At 37.5% G+C, this 26,350-nt stretch overlaps 1 protein-coding gene across 14 annotated transcripts in view; it reads left to right on the top strand.

Annotated features, from left to right (window-relative positions):
- The window catches only part of MAGI2 (membrane associated guanylate kinase, WW and PDZ domain containing 2), a 770,074-nt gene that overhangs the window by 644,439 nt on the left and 99,285 nt on the right, over positions 1-26,350 (top strand). For 13 of the 14 annotated variants that reach the window (XM_052789023.1, XM_052789022.1, XM_052789031.1 and 10 more), the window contains one exon: positions 1,600-2,235. The exons of the other annotated variant lie outside the window; for it this stretch is intronic. In XM_052789023.1, the coding sequence (XP_052644983.1) occupies positions 1,600-2,235 (636 nt within the window). The remainder of the gene's footprint in view (positions 1-1,599; positions 2,236-26,350) is intronic. 14 annotated transcript variants of the gene reach the window in all.

Genomic DNA, 26,350 nt, shown 5'->3' with positions numbered 1-26,350 from the left:
TTTTTTCCCTAGTCATCATCTGAAGAAATCTTTCTCTGAATCACAATTTGTCCATATGCAGTTAATTACTGTCAGGCTGTTAAACAGTCTGATCGTGTGGGAATTGACCATTTCGTTTTCACATAGAAACAGCCTTTGCCTTTTGTTGTCACAGAGAAACAGCCCTTGCACTGGCATCTTGATGATGCTCTTTTTTCCTCAGTTTGCTTGATTAGATCTTTTGATTGAAGTACTTGAAAGACATCATTTCATAAATACACTTGAAGCAATTCCACACAAACCACCTCATCCTCCCTAAATCATTCTCATATTATTGCTGAATTTTCAAATACCATTAAAAAACATTACGTTATGATAGGCCAATTGTTGAACTGTATACCTTGTAGACACCTCACAGTGCTGTCTGTATAAATGATTTCTTGTTCCTAATTAATGGTAGGATAATATGATCTTCACTTAGAAAAATACTTTAACTTGTGGAGTTCTTTAACTAAACATCCTTCTCCTTTGTTATAAAGATGCAAACTGTTTTATTAAAGTGGAAACTGACTGTGGCTCATCAAAGTATTCTGAATATTGTTTATACTGATTACTCATTTTTATTTTAATATGCACCTTAACAGTGCCATAAAAAAATTATTTATGGCTACAAATATATAGATCCATTCTTGGATCTTGAACTTATTTCTGAACTTTTTAGTAACAGAAGTTGGTTGGTGCATGAGCAATATGGAGACCCATAAATAGCCTGTTGACTCAAAGTATTCTGCTTTCATATAAGCTCTGATTGGTAGCTCTGTACTATATGTGAGACAAGAGTTGGGGGTAAAGGTAGTATCTTTATTTGACCAGCTGGTTTAGCTGGAAATATTGAACTGATTTTCAGACATTTGCCTAGATTTTTCTAATAAAAAACTATTATACCTACCTAAAAAAATTGTCCTGTCATTGTCCTTGAACCATCATGGCTACAACAAAATGCCATTAAACATCTCTGTGATATGCAAGATACAGTTTAGTTCATGCCTAGAATAGGAAATGACTGTAGTAGTCCTGGATGTCTGATGGCAAGTAATGACATTTAATAGGAAACTGTCAATATCATGATCAATGGAAAAAGTATTTCCTTATGCACATGCATGCACAGTCTTGCATCCCTATTCATTGATGTTTTTAGTCCAGGAGTGCTTACTATTTCCTTTCTTTTTCCTTTTACCTCTTCACCAAACAATGGTATTTCCTGATAGCCAACCCTCCAAATAAACTTCTCTTGTATCTTATAAAAAAGTAATCTGTGGACTACACTGAAAAGAGCTGAAAAACTAGGGAAGAAAGGTTAAGAAAAGGTGTATGTCTGGACCCAGCTTAATTGTCCAGCTGTGAGCTTCCACAGAAAAGAAATAGTACTGTCATTGTCTATTTGTATTACATTTGCTGGCAGACAAACTTTACTTTTTCATCTCCATTATTTGAGTTAGTATGGTGATCTAATTTATTTTATTTTTTAGTAGAGTTCTATCTCATAAAAAAAAATTTTGCACTGCATGCACAGTAACTGAAGTTGTCTCATGTTGTCACTGTTTTTTCTTCTCTTTCTAGGTGATGTCATTGTCTATATTAATGAAGTTTGTGTCCTTGGACATACCCACGCAGATGTAGTCAAACTCTTCCAGTCTGTTCCTATTGGTCAGAGTGTCAACTTGGTGCTATGTCGTGGATACCCTTTGCCCTTTGATCCTGAAGATCCTGCCAACAGCATGGTGCCACCCCTTGCAGTAATGGAGAGGCCTCCGGTAGTGGTAAATGGAAGACATAACTATGAAACTTATTTGGAATACATTTCTAGGACTTCTCAGTCTGTTCCAGACGTAACAGATCGACCACCACACTCCTTGCACTCCATTCCAGCAGATAGTCAGCTTGATAGCACATTCCCACCACCTGCCCATGATGATAATGTATCAATGGCTTCTTCTGGGGCCACCCAAGCTGAACTCATGACCTTAACCATTGTGAAAGGGGCCCAGGGCTTTGGCTTCACTATAGCAGACAGTCCTACAGGACAGAGGGTGAAGCAAATTCTAGACATTCAGGGATGTCCTGGTTTGTGTGAAGGTGACCTCATTGTTGAGATCAACCAGCAGAATGTACAGAACCTGAGCCATGCAGAAGTAGTGGATATACTTAAAGAATGTCCTGTTGGAAGTGAAACTTCTTTGATTATCCATAGAGGAGGTAAGTTTGGAAAGTCTGTACAATTACGAAAATGTGTGTAAAAGGTTCTAAACCATAAGACATACATATATTCACTACATCCTTGTGTGCTAGATTGGAAATTAATTTCCATGTTGTGGGAGGTAACACCATTGGTTCTGGAAAAGTGTGTCTTGAATTAAGTAACCTAGGCAAAATCTAACAGTTTGTCCTACATTCCTTTTTGTGTTTTGAGTGTCAATGGTCCCACCTCTGTATAAGGGTCAAACTAGAGTAGTTCCAGACCTTTCACCCCGTAATAGTTTGTATGGTGTCTGCAGCAAACTCTCATAGTCCCAAAGCAGTGCTGCAAGTTTTAGATATAATTGTATATATTGACTCATTAAGGTAGATCAAAATCAGAGCAATCTATTAGCCCTTTACAAGGTTACTGGTTTTGATAAGCCATTTTGCCTCCTTTTCGTTCATTGTAAAAGTATTGTACAACAGTTGTTTTGCTTTTCTCTTGACAACAAAGATCCACAGTGTATTTTTCTCTGTTTTAAAAAAATAGCTTCTAGCAACTTAGATTTGCTGACCAGCCTGACACAGTAAGCTTGAATATACACCGCTGGAAGGGGAGAGCCAAGACTTATCTGTAAGGAAGCAATAACAACAGAAGAGTCTTAATACCTTGACAGTGATAAGTAATTTCATAGCTTTTAATATTTTAGCCAAACAAATTTTCTTCAATGGTTTGAGATGAGCATCCATCACAATTTATTATTACCTGAAGTGAATAATGATTGAATTTCTTTAATTAAAGATCTTTGTTCCTCTAAAGGCATTCATATGTCACTAAATGTACGTTACTCTGTGCTTCAAAAGAAAAAAAAAAGAATTCTATACAAAAATACTAATTACTTTCCTTCTGAAAAGTAGAGGTTGGGAAGTGAAGCTTTACTGTTTGCGCATGCCAAATGTTTGTCATTAGAAAACCTACTAATCCCTAGAACAAGGAATATAGTAACATTTTATGAAATTACAGAAATAATAAACATAAGGTAATTTAAATATCTGTAGATTCACATAGTCAAGAAAGTATTTTTCATATCTATATTTGAAAGGAACTATTTATAAGAGACAGAATCTGACATTTCTTTGGAATGAAACCAAATTAAGAGTGATAAGTAAAGGCCAATTGGTGTCACTATGGTATATGAACTTGGAGAAAGTTAATTGTTGCAGAGGTCCTATATTAGTTGGTATTAAATCTGGCTTTATTTAACATCCATTAAGAATCTGGAACAGTGGAGTAAGCAAGATTTTTTTCTGAAGATGCTGACAAATTAGGGAGAATTGCATAGCAAAAGAAGAGTATAAAGGGGATTAGAAGGGCTAGTGTAACCCCAAAAGATGGGATTTTATTTTGAAAAATGTAAGCTAATCCCCCTCTAGAGGAAAACAATTCAGAACACCAATCTTCAGAGAGAAGTGGAGTGTGAAATCCAGTATGCTGAACAAGCCTGAGTAAAAATAGACAGCAAAATAGATATTTCAGCAATCAGTGCAGGACAGTAGCAAAAAACCCCTGTAACAGCAACATACTCAAGCCCATGAGGATAATTCCTTTCTTTCAAGAGAATTTCTTCTTAGAGCATCAATTCATGATCAAAACCAGTTGATCAACATGATAGTTTAACAAGTTCTGGTATATTAACTGAGCCGTGGTTATTTTCTACACATCGCTGTGGCAGATAGAAGATACTGCACTGAGCTCAACCCTCAATAAAAGCAGTATAAATTTAGACCATCTTATCTTTTGTCAGGCCAAACACTGAGGTACAGATAGTTACCCTCGCTCAGCTGACACAAAATACTGGATCCAAATGCAGTAACATGTTCCTGAATCTTAACCCTCTGTTGCTGGGGCAGGGGGTGGTTGGTTGCTTTAGGGAATGCAGAGAAGAGAAAGAGAGCATGTTTTGTTCATGGTAAGACAATGACTAAGACTAAAGCAACTGTTTGGAAGTACTACAGAGTGATTAAACTTAATGGAATAATACAGAACCAATGAAAGTTTACTACCAGAAATTTCTGTATGTCAGAAATAAGGAATATACCTTAATGCAAAGTTGCTTGACTCTAAAGAAAAGGCTCATTTGAGTGATTCAAAAGAAGTGAAAAAATACAGAGTATAAGACAAACCTACTCTACCTGAGACGGCTAAATCATAGCTTAACAGAAATATGAGAACTGTTTTAAGGTGACAACCTGGGGTTTTTTCATAAATTCATAGGAAAAGGGAATCCATGTGACCAAATATACATCTATAATGCAGGTAATTATATCTATGCTAGTCATCATGTCTCCTTTTATAGTCCCTGGGCAGAAATAGGCCGTTCTAGGGTGCAATTCATGTCATTCCAATGTAGATGTTTCAAACAAGTCAGGTGTACCCTAAAAGTATATATTCTGCTTGACTAACTACAAAGGGAATCGAGGATGTCTGGTTCAGATATACGTGTCTACCCCACATGTTATGAATAAGAAACAGATGGTAAGATCTGGTCATGTGAGATAATCTGAATACAAAACAAAATTTTAGTACTTAGAGGAACCTGCTCTGATTCTAAAATATTTAGCCTGTGACAATAGTGAAGCAAGGCATACTTTCTCCTTACTCGTGGATCCAATTTTTATTTTATTATCTCCAATGTATAATGACACTTGAATAATACCATCCTTTTCCATCATTATCCTATGCATCCTGTCTTTAGCATCTCATTTTTAAGATTAAGACCAAAGTACTATTCCTGCCTGTGGAAGAGGAAGGGTGTCTTTTGCATAAGGTTGTGTGTTGCCTTGTAATGTATTCTGTCTCTGATATGAATATGGCCTGACTGCATAGTTCACTGTGGCAAATCCATTTTTGTAAGTAAGAAGTGACTTAATTTCTCTCTCTCATCCAGCAATCTTATCTACCTTGCAGACAACAAATGGATTGACATTGGCTGAGATATATTCTCACTATAGGAAAAAAGCATCTTATGCAGGAAAAAATGCTCTCTCGTATGCATATAGTATGCATGCTACAGCATTTAAAAAGCTGTTGTCTCTCAAGCTTAGGATGTCAACAGCCAGAGTATGCAGGGGAGGGAAAGGTCTGCATGTTTCAAAAAGGTGGAGGGAATAGCAGTACTCAATTTTAAAAAGGCCACTAAGGAAAACTGAACCAACACCAGACAGAGACTTGTCATGGGTTACAATCCAGCTGGAGGAAGTCCCACTGAATTTGTAGTGTACTCATTTTAAAATTTCTAAAGCAGAAGTAGTAATTTACCTGCTAGTTTAACAAAACAAAAAGAAAAATAATCATGGAAATAATACCATTGTATATCTAAGAAAATAATAAGCAGCACTTGTTTAGATGACAACTATGATACTCTATCGCTAGAGATCTTAAAATCTGCTTTCTGTTTATTAGTCAGGTTCTTTGCTAAACACAGATGCGCTGCTTAGTTCGGTTTCTTTGCATCTGTTTTTGCTGACCAGCCATATAGTTTCCATTGATCACTATAAGCTGACAGAATTGCTGATACTGAAAAAAAAATGAAATTAAAGGGAAAGATGGTGGAAAAGTGTTGCTTAAAAAAAAAAAAAGGATTAATCCTTCACACTTCATCCTCATCTTCTGCAGCAGTTTGCATTGAGTATAAGCTGCTGAAATAGTGTGGAGGAACTCCCAAAAATCAGTCTTTCTGAATTTGGATAAAGCAGAAATTCTGCATTAGTCCAGAACTACTGAAAAACAGCACTTAGTGGTTGAAGCAGTATGTACCAAAATTATGTAGAGGAAAATATTCACTAATTAGGACATCAAAAATTGATTTTGGCATGTTCTACCAAATAAGCTATCCAGGTACCTGACATATGCCACCTCTTTTGGAAAGTATCTTTGAAATATATGAACCTATAGACAGTAGCCCAGCCCCAAAAGTGTTCCTGTCTAAAAAAGAACTGACACCTTCAAATGTAGATCCATCAAGACTATGTCTTAAATACCATTGTTAAGGAAATCTGAAGTCAATCCAGGACTGATTCATGAAGATATGGCAACTCCTAAACAAGTGCTGTGAGTAAAACATTAAAACTAAATGCAAAAAGTGGGAGCCTGACAAAGTTCCTACATCAGATGGCTATTTTATAATGGTGGAATCCAAACAGGCTCTGAGAAACTGAGGCTGTGAGTACGAGACGGAGAGAACTGATGCACTGTCCATACTGGTTAATTGTTAGCCCACTCCTGGCATGGGACTGGAATAAGCCAGAAGCCAGTTTCACCCTAACACGATATGGGAGACAGTGTGGGCCACACACAATGCAGAAACAGTCAAGATGAGGAGGGAGAATTTAACTATGTAGATGTCAACTGAGAATGAAAGGATGGCCGAGTATCTTTCTCAGATTTTGTATAAACCCCAGTAGAAGTTTATAACTGCTGAAGGCTGCTAACAGCTACCAGTACACCACACAAATCATTTCCAAAACAGCCACAAATTTCACAAAAAACATCTCTGCATATTCTAGTGAATAAGCCTAGCCCCTCAAAATGAGCAAGAATGGCTCATTCCTTCAGTGGAAGGAATACTACACGCTCGGTGCACTTTGCATGGACTGATCTCAGATTTATCTCTCTACCACAGAGATGAAAATTTTCCTTGTCCAGGCTTGCTATAAGATGTCTTTCAATTCCTCTGGTCAGGAAAGCTCATACTTTTTTTTCTCCAAGTTGTGCTCTCCCTTGGGAAAGCTGCACAAGATAAAGCTGCAGGCAGCACCATCACCCTGCTAACAGTAATCTGGCCCAGGCAGTTGTGATCTCCTGGTTCCACAACCTCAGCCCACCACTGAGGTCTCTAGAGCTTTGACTCTCCTTCTGCAGTTCTTCATTCAAAATATTAAGAGACCACCTGGTGCAAACTGGAGACCCTGTATCTTCTGGCTTGCTCCTCCCCGATTCAGGACTTTCCAGTCAACAGTCCTGGGGGTTTGAAGAAATGAAATTGTTAGGAGGATGGTGTAGGTTTTTGATTTGGGACTTATGGAGGTTTTCTATCATCCTACTGTCTCTACTCTTGTACATCCCTGAGTCATTGGTGATTTTTTCCCTTCCAATCGCTTCCTGAACGAACCCAGTCTTGGTTTAATTGCTTCTTATGGGTACTCTGAATTAACAGCAGTGTGTTTGTGCATACTTTGCTCATGAAGGTGTGCTTCCTTCTGTTGTTTCTGACAAGAGATATTGGGAGATACAAGGTCGGACAGCTCTCCTGCTTCCTGCTATACTTTCTCCTCTCCAGACAGTTACTCCAACTGTACATTTGCTCCTGATCCCTTTTCTCCCATTTCTTGAGAGTATTCTAATGTTCAGAGGAACTTCGATCCATTTGGCAACATGTGCATTTTTAGCCCTGCTGTTTTCTTAAATGGCATGTATATCTTGTGTTTGTGAGTTTAAGGGACATTTGATCCCACAAAGGGAATGTAAATCATGTGAACTGTTGATACCTAGAGGTCAATGACATAAACTCCTTCTGTCCAACATGCTGCTAAAACAGTCTCTTTCAATTTTCTCTTTCCAATTTACCACACTGTTTTGCCTTGCTATCCCTCTATGAAGTGCTCTCTTGTTCCTGGCTCCGTCTGCTTTAAAACCAATAGAAAACAAAGGTTCGTAGCTGACCTTTTACTTTTCCATCTCAAAATTATGAGGTTTTATATGACATCATAAATTCAACAGTTTCCTCAGCATGAGTTGTCTGTAAATGTATTCTTCTCATGCTGGCTTTTGAGCTGTTTCAATTTTTTGCTCATTTTTGTTGCTGTTCTTAGCTAGTAATGCCAGAAATACTTAATGATCAAAAATATTGTGAGTCATGCTACATTGTCCACTTCACTGACTTTGCTGTTAGATGTCGTGTTGCCCTTTTCCCCACCGCCAGCCTTGGCCACTTGTCCCTTCCTACCTTCCCTACGTAGAAATCAGTATTTTGTGCAAGATAGTTTCATAACAGCCTTGTGAGAGGGCCGGTTGTCTTTCCTATGTTAATTCTGGAAATAAAATCTCTGAGAGATTTTTGGAACCTACTGTTACCATGCAAGAAATACTGCTGTTATATTACCGTAACTCCTGGAAGGACCGCTTTCCAGATTCATTTTTACATGGCATGTCTCATCTTACAGAGTATCATATTTTTAGCTGTGAGATATGTACTCTTCTAGTAACCTTCAAATTATTTACATCCTTTTTGTCCTACACATTGAGACTGTTTTATACTTTGGATTAACTTGAAATATTTTTTAAGCATCTTCTTGTACTCATCTGGTATAAAATCTATTTTAATAAATATTTTACATGTTATAGCAGGTAAACTAAAAAATAAGTTACATATATAGCTTAGTTTATGAAGGGATTCAATCTAAATCTTGTTAGTAAGAGAAATGGTAACCTCTCAGTAGCAGAGGGAGTGACAAACTTGAACAGAGGGAGTCATGGCAGGAGACCAGTTATCCTAAAATTCACACTAATGAGACTTTCATATCTTTTCTTGTATAGCTCTGAGTAGCAGTGAAACAGTGTGCAATTGCTTCCATATTTCTGAATAAAAGAAAAAGAAACCATAGACCTCATTAATGAATATGGATTCTTGAAAAAATAGACATCAATAATAGTTAGTAGCTATTACACTGTATTAATGGAAGTACTATTAATTGCATTGCATTTCAAAGTGGTAGTGTTATGGTTTTGCTGCTTCTTTCTTATTAATGTTTGTGCACTGTGCGGTACATTTGTGGATAATTTTGCAAAGCATTAGATAAATCTTTCTTACATATATTGCATAGAAGGTTTTTAATGACTATCAGCAAACATTTTGTTTCAAAAGTACTTTTATTATTGGTGAAACTGTTTTGTAATGTAGGCTTATATGGTCTGTATTAAATTTGAACGGTGCTTCTATTAAAATTTATGGGGACACTTCTCCTAGGGATGTGTGTGCCTAACTCTTGTTGACTTTAAGAGGAGTTAGTTTGCACACTGGAGAAACGGGTCCCTTTAGAAGACCTTTTAGCAAAAGGAAATACAAGTGTGTAGACATAGATTCTCATCGTTGCATGTTACAAAGAGGTAACTACCATTGCTCCAATGGCTATTTTGCCATTAAATTCTTATGCCCGAGATGAGGCCACATACAGTAAGCAGTCAGATGTTATCATTATTAGGTCTACAGAGAGACTTGCCATGCACCTAAGTTTTGTGCAGAGCTGCAGGAACTCTGCCTTCAGGACAGGCAACTACTTGTATCTGTTGAGGAATGCAGGGCACGTTTGTGTCTGGTAGCTGCAGCGCATGTCACTGCTAGAACCCAAGAGCTCTCTTGGCAGCACTGCAGATTGATTTCAGTCTTACTGATATTAGTGAATGAAATAATACTAATTGAAGGAACAGGTTTTTTGCGAAAACAGACTTTTTGGCTAGCCTACACTGGAATCTGGCCAGGCCAGAGAAGTTTCTCCTGTGTTCTTGCAAGCAGTATTATCAGAACACTAACCAGGTTACCTTGGACTGTGTATCTCAGTGAAAAATGGCATCTTTTGAAGCCAAATACCTCCCGAGCATGCTACATGGGAGAACCTACTGCAATGCTGGGGCATGAAGAAACTCAGTTTTTTCCTAATTGCCCATAGTCTAGGCTCTGAGTGAATCTAGCCTTCCTCAGAGGAGATCTGGGAGACCTCAGCCTAAGGAGGGAGAACTGCAGAGCTGGACTCTAAAAAAGTACCATACAACCTGTGCTTGTGTACTGAGGCATGTCTAAAGTTTAGTCTAAATGTGTTGAACAATGTTTCTGTTGGTTCAGTATAATGTAATGTCCTATTAAAAACATTTGTTGGGTTTCCAAATCTGTTGTCAAAGTACATTGTGTAGACATTGTGACGTGGTGATTTGTAATATAGTGCAATATTTTATAGTAATAAAGTAAGCTCATACACTATGAAACAAGTGAGTACATTATCTATTGTGCTACAGACATGAGACACAGCACTGTGGAGATGGGAAAGTGTGATTTTCAGGCACTTCCTAAACCACCTACAAGAGCCACAAAACTCTCTTGGCTCCTACAGTTTGCCTATCCAGTAAAAATGCAGAAACTAAATTAGTCCTCTAGATGAGGTATTTATCCCTGTACAATTCTTTAAGTAATTTTCTTTTACATTCTTAAAAAGGGTAGGAAGGCTTTAGCAATGGCTACACTTGCCCTCTATGAGTAATGCTCAACTTTTTAATTTTTTTATAAACCAAGAGCATACATTTATTAAATACAACATTGCCCTTCTCAGGAAGACTTTGGGTGACTCATAATTCAAACACAATCAAAACCAACACCAGGATACATACACCTTTGCTGTGTCACCTTCAGATTACAGTACAAAAAAGGACATGGAAGCCAAAGCTGTCAGGCACAAACTCTGAAAGTTGACTCCCAAGTGTGTCAACACAGATTTCTAAAAGAAATAAATAGCTTTCCGAAGCCAGATTTGTCATAACTTGGAACAGTATTTCAGTGTATAAGAAACATACTGTGCAGTTTTCCTGTTTGGTAAATGAGAAAAATCTTGACTTTTATTTATTTTGTACCTTTTGTTACCAAGAGCTAAAAGAAGACAAGCTTTCTGTGCACATATTCCTAGGGTCACTGTATTTTTAGTGTATATTTCAGTTAGGTGCAAATTACATTTAATGGACTTTTTAGAATATTTTTTCTCTAATGTAAGCATTTTTATTGCATTTCATGTGTTCTAGATAGAGAACTTCTAAAGATCCTGTGATAATTAGAAAAAGATGAATGAATTAGAAAAATGCATGAATAAAAGCACAGACTCCAAACCTTTGAATGAGAAAATATTTTAATGATCTTTAAATTAATTTTATCAATTAATTTCCATTTCCACAATGAGTTGTTTTTTCCCTAGCAGAAAGTTTGCTAATATGTTAAAAGGATAAATGATGATGATAGCAATAATAATAATAATAATAGAGTTTTTCTTGAAGAATAAAAAAATTCATTAAGTAATACTTCAGGGATAAGTTAGCATCATAGAAAAGGTTTGCTGATTATGGGAAATACCACAGTATTATCTGCATATATGTTAATAGCTTAACTAAACACATTTGTCAATACAAAGTCAACATCTTTTTCTTACTATCCATGTGAAATAATTTCTGTATTTTAAACTACTTGTTCTCAATAAATGTGATTATTTTAGGCATCTGGGGCCAAGCAGTGCCTCTCTACTGCAGTATAAACACTATCATATCTCTGAAGTAGTGTGGAAGACACCTTAATCTGTTCCTTAAGGAAAAAAAGAAATGACCAGTGGAGACACTTGTTCCTTTTTATTTTGTAAATATGATCCTAGTGGGATAGTGCATCAGAAGACCCAGCTGCTCTTTTGCATAGCTCTTAAGCCTCACGCTATTTAACATGTAATGTTCTCAGGAATAAGTATCAGGAATTACTGAAAGAAGATGAAAAGATTCTGGCAGAGTAATTCAACCGTGTAACCAAAATGAACGATGATTACATCAATGGGAGGTCTTAGAGCAGTCCAGAGAGAAGTACGGGGAAAAGAGAAGTCCACAGGGCTTTGATCTGTGGCCAGTGAGAGCCAAGAAATGTGGTAGAGCCAAAGACAGTCATCTCCATCCAATTTCTGCCCTTCTTCACTAGATTTTTCCATGTTTTACCCAGGTCCTTCCTCAGTCTGTATGTTTATTGCTTGTCATTCTGGCTCCATTTTTCCTTCATTTGAGCAATTCAGAGAAGCTGTCATTCTTGAATGTCAGCCCAGACTTTGAACTTAGCCTTGCTTTGAGCAGGAGGTTGGACTAGATGAACTCCAACTGTCCCTTCCAGCCTAAACATTTATATTATTCTCTGGTTCTCCATCTTTCTCATGTTTGGGGGCCCAAGGTGCTAAAAGAGAGGGTCTCTGACTGAATGTAATAAATCACCATCTGGATAATTTTAAGCTTCTTCCACAGTACTTCTCAGAGAGAAGGAGAAGTTCTTTAATCTTGCCTTCTTATTACACCATATTAAATATATATATTTATATAAAACAAATATATATTTCTTTATATATGAAAGTTCTTTAGAAATCAATGGAAACAGAAGGAATGAAGAAATGCTTTTTTATTTCAGCTTGCCAGATGTGTTCACTGATATTACATACACAGCAAATTATTCTCACACTATAATTGAAAAATAATGCAGTGTTTATTTATTTATTATATAACATTCCTGAGACATCTCAATGGCTTGTGGGGTTGGCTCTAAAATAGGAACAGCTAGTCTGATCTGGCTAACATTTACTACATGGACATCAACCACAATGATTATTTCTACTAAGGTTAATCTTAATTAAGCAAGAGTTTTATCTTGTAACTTGTTTACTGTATACCAGACTTTCAACTCTGTTAAGCTCTGTATCCTAATAGAAGCACATTAGGATGCATTGTACTAAAAGAAGAACCAGCTATATACAGTTTCAGTCAAAATGGCCCTTTTAAAACAGTCATCTCATGTTAATTAATTGTGAATGTATATTTTTACAGGTCCTTAAAGGCAAAGAAGCTGAAACTAGTTTACATGCTACATACTTCAGCCTATCTTCCTAGGCTTGCCTTGCAACACACACAGCCCTGTTCACCTCAGCTGTTGTCATCAGGGATCCTGTGTGGACAGCTACAGGGCATCCTTCCTCATCTGAGCTGGGCAGCAAGCAGGGATCCCTGCATGATGAGGAAAACAAGCACCTCTATGGTGCCATTCTGCTACTGTAAATATCTGAAGTAGCTGAAATGAATAATATTCTGAAAGAGTCTGTTCTTTCCTGTTGCTTATTAAAGTTTTTAAAAACTCACCTACCGAAGTTTCATATTTAAATTACTACTCACATTTGGTCAAATGAATCCCAACTTAACTGTAAAAAAGTTAGATTTCTACACTACACTAGTCAAAATAGTTACCCCTGCAGTCAGTGGTGGAAAATAGGCACCTGAAGAGGATGACTGACGTTATTTTATTCAGTCACTGCTTAAGCAGCTTGTTCTCTGAGGTTGCCCATCATGCTCCACTGATTACAGAGAAGTCTGGCTGAGGACCTTAGCTGACCAGCCAGCCAGACAAGGGTGCATGAGATGAGTCCTGCCCACACACCAGAGGAAGCATAGAGCAATTGAAAGTATTAAAAAAACCTTGTACTATCTCAAAAGTTGGAATCTGTCTCATGCACTATAGCTAAATCTGGAATCCTATTTATGCTACCACAGAAAGTAATCTGGATTTCTTTATGAAAGGGAAGTTATACCTGTGGGCTTGCAGAGAACAGATTATTTCAGATTAAATATATTAATATCTTTATTAATATTACAAGTTTGATTATAAAATTTAATTGTTTTTATATAATGGACTTTAGTAAGGCTTTATGTGCAACAACCCCACTCCTTATTTAAAAATGAAAACAGGTAAAATTAGTATGGTTTACACTGAATTGAAAAATTGGTTAACTGATTGATCTTTTAACATAATTATAAGTAGGAAATGAGTGAGGGAGTTTATTTTTAATGAGATTCCTCTAGGATAAGTTATTGGCTTTTGACTGTATTACACTTTTTATGAAGATCCTGTAGAAAACATAAAATCAATACTGATAAATTTTGCAGATGGCAGAGAGATTGGTCCATGTCATTGGACAGATGACACGCTATTGATAAAGAGCTATGTGGAATACTTAATAAATTAAGCATCAGCAAACAGGGAGCATTTTTATGCAGTCAGTGTAACTTAATTCCTGAAACACATAGCAAAGAATGCAGCCCAAACTTGCCAAAGTGCTATTGAATCATTATGGATAATCAGCTGAGCATAACATCACAATGAAAAAGGCAAATTCAGCACGATTACTTAAAATAAAAGTTATTGTTTGTATATTTTTCTCATTAAGATGCCATGAGTAAACTGTTTTATTGCATTTATTATGAATGTTAACAAAATCAATGAGATCCTGTTGCAGTTCGGTTTTCCCTGCTTCTTAAGTTCATACTTGTTTTTCTATCTTTTTTTCCATTTTTCACATTTACTTCAAAGTTATTACATGAAACTTTCATATACTATGTAAAGATCAAGACTCTTGCAGGAGTCCTATCTTTAAGTAAAGTTTCTATCATTGTTAGTAATGACCTGAATTGTGGGATTTCTTAGGATTTTCCATCAGTTCTTCATTAGCAAAAGTAATGGCTGATTCAATTGCCCATGTACAGGGTGGATGGAAAGATGTTTCCTTAATACCCAGATCCTGTAATATGTCTCATTTCCTGTACAGACAATTAAGCATATAATTTCAGAATTTATTTCCTGTGAGGAATCCTGCAAGCAGTTGTTCACTAAAAGCTTGTAGAAATGGAAGAAAAAAACCTGGCTTGGGAAAAGTTGTCTAAAACAGAGCTGAAAGGATAGAAACCAGATAGTGAAGAATTAGGTATTCAGAAAAGATGTTTTGGGTCATGTAAACAGTTCTCTAAGGAGTCATGTTGTAGGATGATCCTTTTTTTCAGCAGAGAGGAAGCACAGGCCATGACCTACAACACTCTGGGTACCAAAGTCTACTAGCTATAAAACTGCTTGAAAGACATTTATGGTTAACATGAGAATCTATTTACTCAGAACAGCCACAACCATGCTCTCTGTCAAGTAGATAATAGTCTGATGGAGAGCATCTATTTGGTTTCTTCCAAGTGTGTATGCTACGTTCCCTCCTCTGAGAAGTACCTGGGTCAGGCAGGTCCTCCTGCAGTGAAGACAGATCACTTCTCCCTGAGGTCCTCCTCATGGAGAGACATTCCCAATGGCTGTGGGATCTGAGCAAGTGGAAGAGGACTCAGGGCAGGGAGCTGGAGATCTGCAGCCTAATCCAGGAACCTGCTGAGAAGAGCAAGCAGCAGACACATAGGCCTCAGAGGGAATGGGATGAAAATCTTCTGGGAACTGGCAGGGAGTATACAGAGCTTGTTGTAACTCAAGAAGTCATTAATTTCACTGGAAACAAGGACCAGTAATGTAGGGACATAGTGAGCAGGGCAAGATGTTCAGAAACCTCTTTTGCTTCTATATTCTCCAGCTAAACATTTTATATAGTCATGGTTTAACTCCAGCCGGCAACTAAGCACCACGCAGCCGCTCCCTCGCTCCCCCGCAGTGGGATGGAGGAGAGAATCAGAAAAAAAAAGAAGTAAAACTCATGGGTTGAGATAAAGACAGTTTAATAGGACAGAAGAGGAATAAAATAACAATAATGGTAATAATAATAATAATAATAATGAAATTAGAATATACAAAACAAGTAATGCACAATGCAATTGCTCACCACTCGCCGACCGATGCCCAGTTAGTTCCTGAGCAGAGATCTGCCCCTGGCCAGCTTTCCCCCCAGTTTATATACTGGGCATGACATAATATGGTATGGAATATCCCTTTGGCAAGCTTGGGTCAGCTGTCTTGGCTGTGTCCCCTCCCAACTTCTTGTGCCCCTCCAGCCTTCTTGCTGGCTGGGCATCAGAAGGTGAAAAATCCTTGACTTGGTATAAACACTACTTAGCAACAACTGAAAATGTCACTGTGTTATCAACATTCTTCTTGTACTAAATGCAAAACATAACACTATACCAGCTACTAGAAAGAAAATAAACTCTCTCCCAGCCAAAACCAGGACAATATATATATATATCTAAGCCTTTCGAGCTGTCTTTAAGAAGGAGTCTAGGCAGATCTAGCTTAAATCTTTGGTTAACCTGGGATTCCATCTCAGGTGGGAAGGAAACACCAAATCAAAACCAGCTACATTGCCACAAAATAAAAAGTAATTTCTTCACTGACATCCCAGGTTGGCATATTCTGCATACAGCGAATCGAAGGCTTGAATGCTGGAACTAAGGACTGATGATGCTTCTCCTCCTGAGCTGTAACCCTGACATCATTTCTGTGGCTATATAAATGTGACTTAGTAGTGAAGAAACAAAATTACACAGAAATCCTAGGAACTTCAGAGATTTTTACAAAAGGCAAAAGTCCTATTACACCAGTTTTACAATTTGGGGTGATAAAACACAAAGATAATATGCATCATTGTAATTATGAGGTCAGAATAAGAACCCCAAATGGAAATATACTGCTACCATTTTCCCTTTTGCTATTTAAAACTACGAAGGTTATATTTGGAAAAACACACTGATCTCAGAGAATAATAGAAATAAAAATTAGAAAATAGTGGTTTAGAATGCAATATAATAATTAAGAAAACATTCGTTTTCTATATTGGAGATAATGTTGCAAATTAAACCCAACAAATTTAGGAAAGAAAAATTAATGCCTCTGAAATTTTGCAGGTGGAGGATCAAACCTAGTCTCTAGAGAGTGAGTGTTAATTCTGAAGTATTCACAAGCTTTTTTTTTTTTTCTCCTGTATGAGAGATAAAGGACTGCAGTGTAGCAAGATACGTATTTTTGTCATTAAATGAAAATGCAACTATTGCAGAGTGCTGGTGTAGAAGTTGCGATTCAGTTGCATTTCTAACTCATTCATACTAGGAAAGGGATGCATAAAAATTCATGACTTGTGTTTGTGCACAGAGATTCCCACTTTTATTCATTAATATGTGATAGCTACTTGCACACTGTTTTTTTCAGTTCTCATTAACAGTAAATAATCTTTACCAGATTAAGGAGAATTATAGATGTTTATCATGTCTCCCATTTAAGGTCTTTCTTTGTATAGCAGAATACACAACTTTCAGAACATTCCTCATGGAATAACTGTTCAGTGGAGGATCTGAAGATATTTTTGTCTGCTTTCTGTTGTATATAAGTTAATATTTTCAAATTGCAGCAATAATTTCTGAATAATTAAATTCTGAGTAGCTGGACATACAGTTTTGTTGAAACTAGAACGGGATTGTAATTGGTTTCCTCTAGCCTATGAAATATTAAGTTTAAAACACCTCTTACCAAGATTGAGTTCTAGACCTTTTAAAAAAATTCACCAAAGAGAACATCCACTGAGAAATAGAGCAACTTAGTCTGGAACTGTCAATTGCCTGATAGATCAAAAACTTGCTTATGGTATGAGAAACAAAGGCCTGTTTTATAATAGGAGAAATTACTTCAGGCTCCATGTTATCAGGAATATCTAATATTTAGTGCTCACTAAATATTAGATGGTGCTGCTAAATATTACATGGTGGGTAGGTATTTCATCTAGAGCTTAACCAGCAATTTCATCTGAGATCTGAGACTGAGGAAGAAGATGTTTTACAGATCCAAAGGTTACATCCAAGTTTCCTTTCTTATGCAGTAAGTTCTGATTTTAAAAAAGGAGGGACATACATGCTAGGTGCCCTGGCAAGTCTTTCTAAAAATGCTAATTTTTAAGCTTCGACCAGCTGTGAGGTCCACAAGATGCTTCACGGTTGTCAGCGCCATAATCTTCTCTGTTTAACTTGTCATGTTTATGTACTGTTCCAATTTTCTCAGTATTGAGGGGTTATTTCCATTATGTTAGACATGTCGTCTAAATCTCAACAGTCTGAAATCAATTTATGTTCCTCTGAGAGACAAAGCACTGTCACAGGGAAAAAAAATTACCTATCCACAGTTTTTCTTGCTTTTCCTTGTAATACATTCATTTAATACTTATCACTTCCCAACTATCTTGTCAGGATCCTTTATCAGCATCATTTTTTAGTCTTCTGTTCATTAACTTTTTAAAGTACTGCGCAGGACTACACGTGACCAGCACACAATCTAAACATCATAAAATTCACATCAATACTGTTCCTCTCTCATTAGACTTAAGGACACAGGCCTTCTTTATGTTAATTGCTCATCTCCAGACCTTCAGGGATTCAGAAAAATGTGACATTTCTCAACTTTTTTTTGCAAGCCAGGTCATCTTGATCGATTTATCATGCTTTGTACTCTTTAGTGCTCTGCACTGCAATAGTATCATGCACATCAATCATTATTTCTCTCTCATCTTTTTTCTTTCAGGCTCCCATGGTCTTATGCTAGATCTTCTGAACTTCATGTCATTTTAACCATTATAATTTAGATCGCTGCAAAGCTTTTACTAATTCAGCTTTGTTCTTCTTGATAACTAAGTTGAATACTGAGAATTACCTCCTGATTGGGTGAACATGAAAGCAAAGAGGTTTATCTCTACTAGGTACATGTCAGTGTGGACAGTATCAAACCTTCAGCAGCTCAAAGCAAAGTGAATTACCTAGAGGTTCAACCAGGGAACTGAGAGTTTATAGAAATTCACTGTTCACAGACATCGGCCTTCCAGTAACATCCCTTGCTGAATATTCTGCTTTCCTACACTAAATAATATACTTTCACAGCTAAGACTCAACCATGTAGAACTTGAATGTTGTGATAAGTTTTGTTTCTCCTGTTAGTGTTTTCTTTCACAGTCTCCCACTGTCAATCTTTCTGTTCTACCTGAATCCCTACAACCAAGAATAAACTGGTCTGTCAAGCTGGTGTGAAGGAGCAGGAAATTGGAAAGAAATTGTTACTTTGAATAACATCTGGATCCAAAGAATCAAATAAGTATGCTATTGCTTATTCCAGCTTCCACCACTGTGGCCAAGTGGCATGATTACCTTTTCATTATGTTGCCATCAAGTGTTTATCATTCTGCCATGTGGTATGAAAATAAGCCAATTATAGTTAACACACCTGAGCTCCTGACATTTCCCATTGTCACAGAAGAGATTTCAAAGGCAAATCAATAAAATTCAGAACCATGCTGACAGCTTAATGCATATTAAACACAAAATTCTGAAGTTACTACAATGTAATTTAATAATGACAGAAAGGCAGTCAGGTGAAACCAGCCAGCTCTCTCAGTCTCTGTAATTTAACTTATTTGTTGCTTTATGATGAACTTTTGTCCAGTGCTCCCAAACCTCAGAAAAAACAGGAGCAGTGAGACTCTGAGCTCAGCTCTGAGCTCACTAACAGATATCCAGGACCATCTGACATGCACTGGGGTATCAAGAAATCTTCACTGGAGTGGCAGAGTCAGTGGGAGACTCAAGATTGTCCAGGATGACAACTGAAGCTCTGAAGCTTCCCATAGATTCTGTGTCTTATCTGCCAATCCAGCACAGATTTCTGAGTAACATAAGGTATGGCACCCTTGATACTAGGGTGATACCTATGGTTGTGCATCCACGTTAAGTTCCTAATTCACAGACTATGACATCAAAATTTAGTTGTCTGAATATCAGTGTCTAAATTTGGCACAGATATCTATGTGTCCATTATAATTGATGGGAGCTTCAGTAAACTGCATAAACGTAGGCATCCTATACTAATTGAGATGCCCTTGGGTATTCCACCTCACCTTCCACCTATAGGTCCTTTGTCACAGCTGGCAATGTCATGAGGATATATAGCCCAACCCAAAAGACACTAGATGGTGATGCAACTGAGCTGATATCTGGAAAACTACTCCGTACAAACAACAGAGTTCAGACGTTTTTTCAGGTCACTGCGAGGTTGCCATCTCTGGTTAGCTGAAATCTTTCTAGACTCAGTTCTCGGCTGTTCAACCTCAGTTGCATGGTTCAGCACTACTTCCGATGTGCTGTTTTTCTGTCTGCCATTAGAGCGGAGCATTGCATTGCAAGGTCTCCCATTCAGAAATAGTCATGGACACCAAGGGCATTTCCCTACATTTATCTGTTTTTATTCTTTTATTAGGGAGTTTTCTGATCACTGTTTCAGGGATAGGATTAGCTGGTTTTCAAATCAGGATCTGGACACAGGGAGGGAAATCCTGGGAACAAAGAGGAGAAGTCTGTGAGAGTTTGGGAACAGGCATCTGAAGAAGGGGGTAGCTGAGAGAAAACATGGATGCAATGAAGGAATTTAGAAGAGGAGGAACTGGCAGCATAGGTGCCAACAGTAAATATCTGGTGACTCCTTTTCATCTATGCCTTAATATGAAGCTTACATATAAGCAAAGGAATGGATTTATTATTGAATATTTTTTCCCTCGCACTTGCTGAAGACTTTTTGTGAATGTATTTTCATGAAAAAGACTTTAGGACACTGTGTACAACTTATGCACCATTTACATTTTAACAGAAAACAATGTGAACATGCCTTGATATTCATCAAAGTGACATGCCATAAGGTAAACTGAGATTTCTTTAATGTGCTTAGAAAGTGTAGAAGTTTAAATGGGAGCAGACTCTAAACACATGAAGGAGCAGAGACACTGGCATAGTTAGGCAGATTTTCTGACTATCAGAGAGCTCTGAAAATATGATGCAGTATTCCTGAGAAGTTAGTTTTGAAGCTTAAATTAACTTTCAGTAAAGCCAGACTGAGTTGTCAGACACGTTCTTAGCAAGCATACAGAGTCTTTATGGGTATGGGAACACTCGCAGGGCCTTCTAGAAGCAACAGTCACGAGCTGTCAGGACTCCGAAGACTCAATTTATATTCTAAATTATGTTGCTGATTCAGTGTGTGTGACATACACCAGTTTTTTCACCTTGCTGTGTCTGCTCTGCTTGGGGGGGTTGTGTGCAACAATATGTTTGCCCAAGACAGTGCATTACTTGCATTACTAGCTCTTGCAGTATTAGAGCAGTACAGTAGAGAGTGTAATCCCTAGCCTGGACACATGAGCTAGTGACACTGATTTTAGCAGCAGTCATTGGACAACATACATAAGCAAAACTGAAGATTCTTCAGGGAAAATTTCCTTCTGCCAAAAAAAAGGTTCTTTTTCTTGTCTGTACAGAAAAATAACCTTGACCTTTTCAAGGTGTTGCCAGAGTTTACAACCTGTGAGCAAATTTCTGAGATCTCTTTCTCCACTCATCATGTGTTAGTACCTGGGTACATAGACTCTTGCTAACTGGGTTAGTATTTACATAAAATACATATATTATAGACCTCAGTGAGGAAAATAACAGTTCATCCAACAGTTCTACTTGCAGTTGCAAATCATAAACCAGGATATGGACCTAAGGGTTTGAGCTTCTAGTAGGAACTTCTATAATAAGAGGCAAGAGATGAGAGTCTTCCTCCATTCCATAGGATACCTTTTTCTACTCCAGGTCAAGTTGTCCCAGTAAAATCTGTTCTGAATTGTACTGTAGCAGCATTTTCTCTATTCTAGAGACATGGCTGTCCTTCAGATAATATGGTTTGCTATCAACAAGGAAATAAATCTGTAACAGTGTAACACTGTTCCAGTAATAGGTGCCACAAAAGAGAAGAAAGTTCATATAAAAGTGTCACCCACTGAGACATTTTATAGGTGTTTAGTATCAAACTTCATCTGTGGAAAATAATCTACTCTTGTTGACCACATACAAAGCTATTTGTTCCACAAATGTATTTCTCATTTCCAGAAATTCTTGTAGAGATTTTTGTTATTTTTCCCAAATCTAGTACATTTAAGCATCAAAAACTGTCACTGACAATGTTGCATTTACCTCTGCACTATTTTAGCTATGATCCAGAAATTCTCTGCTTCACATTCAGATTAATCAGAAGGAGATGGTATTTAGTTTGTTGGGTTTTTTCCTAGTTTCATAAATTATTTTAAATCTCTGACTGATAAGCAATTCACACAGCTGTAGCAGCCAAGCAAAATAAATAGCTGTATGTCCATTAGAATGTAAATTAACTCATTACTATGCCAGCTTCTGACCTTTTCTGATGGCTGTATTCTTGCTAACAAAGACTCCTTGCTATTCATGAAAGTGAAAACTTAATGGTAGCTTGAGATTCTCTGGTGTATTTTAGAGGAAAGTCTCATAGATGCAGGTGACTGGTGAGGGTCCCAGCTTGAACAGCAAGTACTTCTATCATTCATGACTTTAAATAGCTATGCTTTTTCTAGTTGTTTGTGAAGATCTGAATATTATTGGAAAATTGTTGCTTAGGAAGGCTAGGTCAGTGAAACTTCATGAACTGCACAGAAAGTGCTCCTATGTATAAAAAGCTGAATATTGATTTAGTACCTGATCTCACAGTCAATCAAGTTTTTGTATCAGTTCTGTAGACTTCAGTGAGATAATATCAGGTTTAATTTCCCAAGGTACTCCTCTACCTCTACATCATTTCTGATAAACCTCTCTGTCTCGCATTTCATGCTACTCATCAAGAAATCTGAAAGTTTGAAGGGACTCATGATGCCCCCAGGTCACCTGGAGAAGACATGAGCCACAGAAGGTGCTACCCCAAGAGGGTCTAAAGATTCGGCTGACCTTCCTGTGAACTGTGCCTGCTCTTTGCCTTGCACCTTTAGAGAGTGACAATCTGTGGGCAGGAATGTATTTGGTTTTTGGAGTCACTTTTCACAGGTGTAGTAGGCCAAAGAGAGTGAAAAATAGTGCTGATTTGGACTGGAGCACTACTTCGGTAGCAGTCTCACTTGGGTTGAGCTCAGGAGCAATGGAGTAGTGGAGCATAAAGGAAAATGCCACCACAAGCAACTGCTGAGGATCAGTTTGTACCATTGCAAGTCTCTTTCAGGCAAACCTGTTTAATAACATGGGCATTTGTATATAGCTCTGAAGAAGACAGACCTGTTTCACAGTTTTATTAATCTGAACCTGCATTTGCTATAACAACTGATGACTGTAAGCAGCCTTCATCTCAGTGCAGCACAGTGCTACATCAGTTACTTGCCATGTTGCCAGTGTGTAGCCTACTGCAAGGGAAAAGACACTGGGTCTAACCATATATAATGTTGTGGGCCTGATCAAACATGATGGGTCATTCATCTCACTCTGATGTGGGATGTGTTGATTTTTGACCCATTGCATCAGGTGCCATCCCAAACAAAGACCAAATGGATCCTCCACAGCATGGCACCATCACTCTGAAGGACAGCTGACAACAGGACTAGCTAACTATGCTTGAAGAGCTAAAGCTCCCAGTCTTCTTACACCTACTCTATATTTCAAGGTAAATCAACTTTTTGTTGTTGCTAGAGTAAGAGCTCAATATTTAAATCTGTTTGAAAAAGATGGACCTTTGAAAAAATACTACGTGGTAATGACTGATTTTATTAGAAATGGAACTACTAATTGCCATTCCCCATACATCATCTGATATTTTACATATGACATGACCAGTTCAAACTTTTTATCACCTGCTTGTTTTCATAAGTATTATTTCCATCTATTTTAATTCATTGTTTCCTTTTAGATTGTGTTTACTACAGTATATAAATTAATTTACTTGTTTTCATTGATCAGGTTTGTTTTCCTGAAAACGGGAAAACATTTGAAGAATAATTGAATTAATGCTATATATTTGTTCTATGTACACAAAAAACCCCATTATCTCTCCCACCAGTATTTTAGGAATTTTGGCTGGAGGATATTTTGCATCTTAATGAGTGAGCCCAATTGTAGCTTGAGTTCTGTGCACCTAATCCAACCATACGTAGCATAGCTCAACAAAAGGTAAACACACAGAAGGAGAAGCCAGATTTAACATGAATGGTAAGAAACAGCTCCCTGCATCCTGCTAATGGTGTACACTGTGAGTCTGAACTCTCAGAGAAGTTCTCCACTGTCACATCCATTTGAAGTTAATGGGCATTTGACACCTCTAGAACTGAGGCCCCAGTGTAGGCAACTGATAGACATCTCAGGGATCGCAGTAAGAGAAAGAAAAAGCACAGGAAAAAAAATATGCTGTTACAGTAAATTTATACAGTAACTTTTCTAGAAAGGAAAACTTTTGCTGAAGTGAAGTGTTGTAATGTGGACGTTGACAAGATGCCCATGGAGTCAGTCAATGCTCTGGAAGTGCTTATCAGCCATCTGTTCAATGACTTCCAAGCATCTACGTGAGAAAGGTCTGTGCAGTGCTTGGGACAGCTTTGCTCAGGAAGCCATATGGAACAAGACTTTTGTAGCACAAAAAAACCCCAAGAAGCCCAGTGAAAGCTAATGGGCAAAACACGTGCTGTATCATCAGTGTGAGAAGTGATGTGGAGGGAAGTTGACTTGCCCTGAACATTGCTTTGGATTAAAAGGCTTTCTCTTTGATGCTGTTGAGTTCCTCCCTGCAGCACTACCACATGCTGTCACTGCAAAAATCAAACTGTTCCCGGGCTTCAGTTTAATTATACATACACATCTGCCACAGAGGTGAACACCATTAAAGGTCCTGTGGTTTAGCAATACCTGGATTAACTAGTTACCTGTGATTTTACATGGTCTTAAGAAGTTTTCCAGGAATCAATACAATATGGAGATGGAAATATAGCAAAAAGCATCCACATGGCAGCAGACTAATAACCGAAGGCTGGTTTTGTATTATTGACATTACAGAATATGTCAAAATCAGGATTTTTACTGGAAAAAAAAAAAAAAACAACAGATCAAGACTCTATCTTGCAAATGCTCTAAGTCCTGTCTGATAAGCTTCTTTTAGAAAACTAAACTTTCCAGCAATAAGTACTAGCTGAAGTGTAAAAGGCATGTGAAATCTGTAAGCATATTTTATGACAAACGCATACTTAAATTTGTATATAAGAAGAAACAGATACAATGAGTGTGATGAGGTTTGTCTTTTGTTATAGGATATCTTCATCGAAAAGGACAAGTACAGTAAACTGAAGCTGGAATTTGCCTTGATCTGAAAAAAGAAAAAAATTATTTTTTTTCCCCCAAATACACTAGAATCTAAAATATGTTTTCTGTTACTGGTGGGTTTTGGTAAAGTTACAACATGGAAACTACCACAGCTCTGATTTCTAGGGAAGCTCATTTTGGAAGGTGGTAAAAATAATCTAAAAGGCACTGTCAAAAATAATTTTTCCAACACTGCTTTATGAGAAAATGTAATTCTGATTTTTAAAAAGCATATGGTTGTTACTGTACCTCAGCTTATTTATTTAAAATGAAACAATTAAAATTTCAGTAAAGGTGTTGGCCACCAGCTGCTGTACCTTATTACATTTTAAATGGCCAACATTGAAAAATAAATCATTATATTCTCAAAACTAACTTTGGAGAAGTATATGAGGTTATATACTTTATCCTCACATGCTTACATGTTATATTACATTACACTAGGTGGTGACCATAGTGTTGTCCTGCTAGCATCTGGCTGAGCAGTGGTGGTTGCTCTTTGACACAATTCAGTAACCCCACTCTCCTTTTCAAAACTAATTCAGACCTGTACTGCTGCCTTTACAAGGAGTGTTAATAAAGACTTATTTAAAACTAAGAGAAAAATATGGGAGTCTTCAGAAAGTGAGCCACAGCTTATGTGGTGAAGCTATTACAAGAAGGAATGGCTGTCAGGCACATGGGTGAGCACAAAGCCACTTCTGGGAAGAACAGGCTGCATGACGTACTTTTAGGTGGATCCAAGTTGGCTTTTATTATTTCAAATTTTAAAAGTGTATGTGAATATGGGGCTGAGGGGTGTTTATATGTATATGTATATAGTATTCTCAGCTACTCAGGTTTTTATAGAAGACATCACAAGTTGGACAGTAGGGGGTTGGGAGTTTGGGGAGGGAGAAGTGGAAATCTGGAAGTGGGATAAGGAGGTTGTAAGAGCTTATCCAATATGTGTGCCTAGTTAGATGTGAGTTGATTAGAAGGTTGAACAGTGTCAGTACTGTATTAATACTCAGCAGAAGTTGAAAGCTGCACTCTTTGGAGAACAAATTTCAGTCTTGCCTCCAAGTCAGTACTGAACTGATGCCAGTCTGCCAGCAGCTGTCATTCAAGTGGGACCCCAATGGCTCTGGTGGGGAATACTCACAGCGTGTAATGCACCAGCACCAGAAATTCAAGGGAAAATGTGGTGTTGTGAAGTGACGTCAAACTAAGTGAAAGTCCGCTGCTTCTCATTGCCAGCTGTAGATGTGGCTGCAGAAGGCCAACACTGTTGAGTGTGCACGAAATGCATATTATTAAGATATATGCTTCAGGTGAGCTTCCAAACCTCAATTTTCTACATGTAGAGGATTT

The sequence above is a fragment of the Harpia harpyja genome, chromosome 6 (assembly GCF_026419915.1).
Source record: "Harpia harpyja isolate bHarHar1 chromosome 6, bHarHar1 primary haplotype, whole genome shotgun sequence".
NCBI classification, from domain to species: Eukaryota; Metazoa; Chordata; class Aves; order Accipitriformes; family Accipitridae; genus Harpia; species Harpia harpyja.
This window is presented reverse-complemented; position numbering and strand designations above follow the sequence as displayed.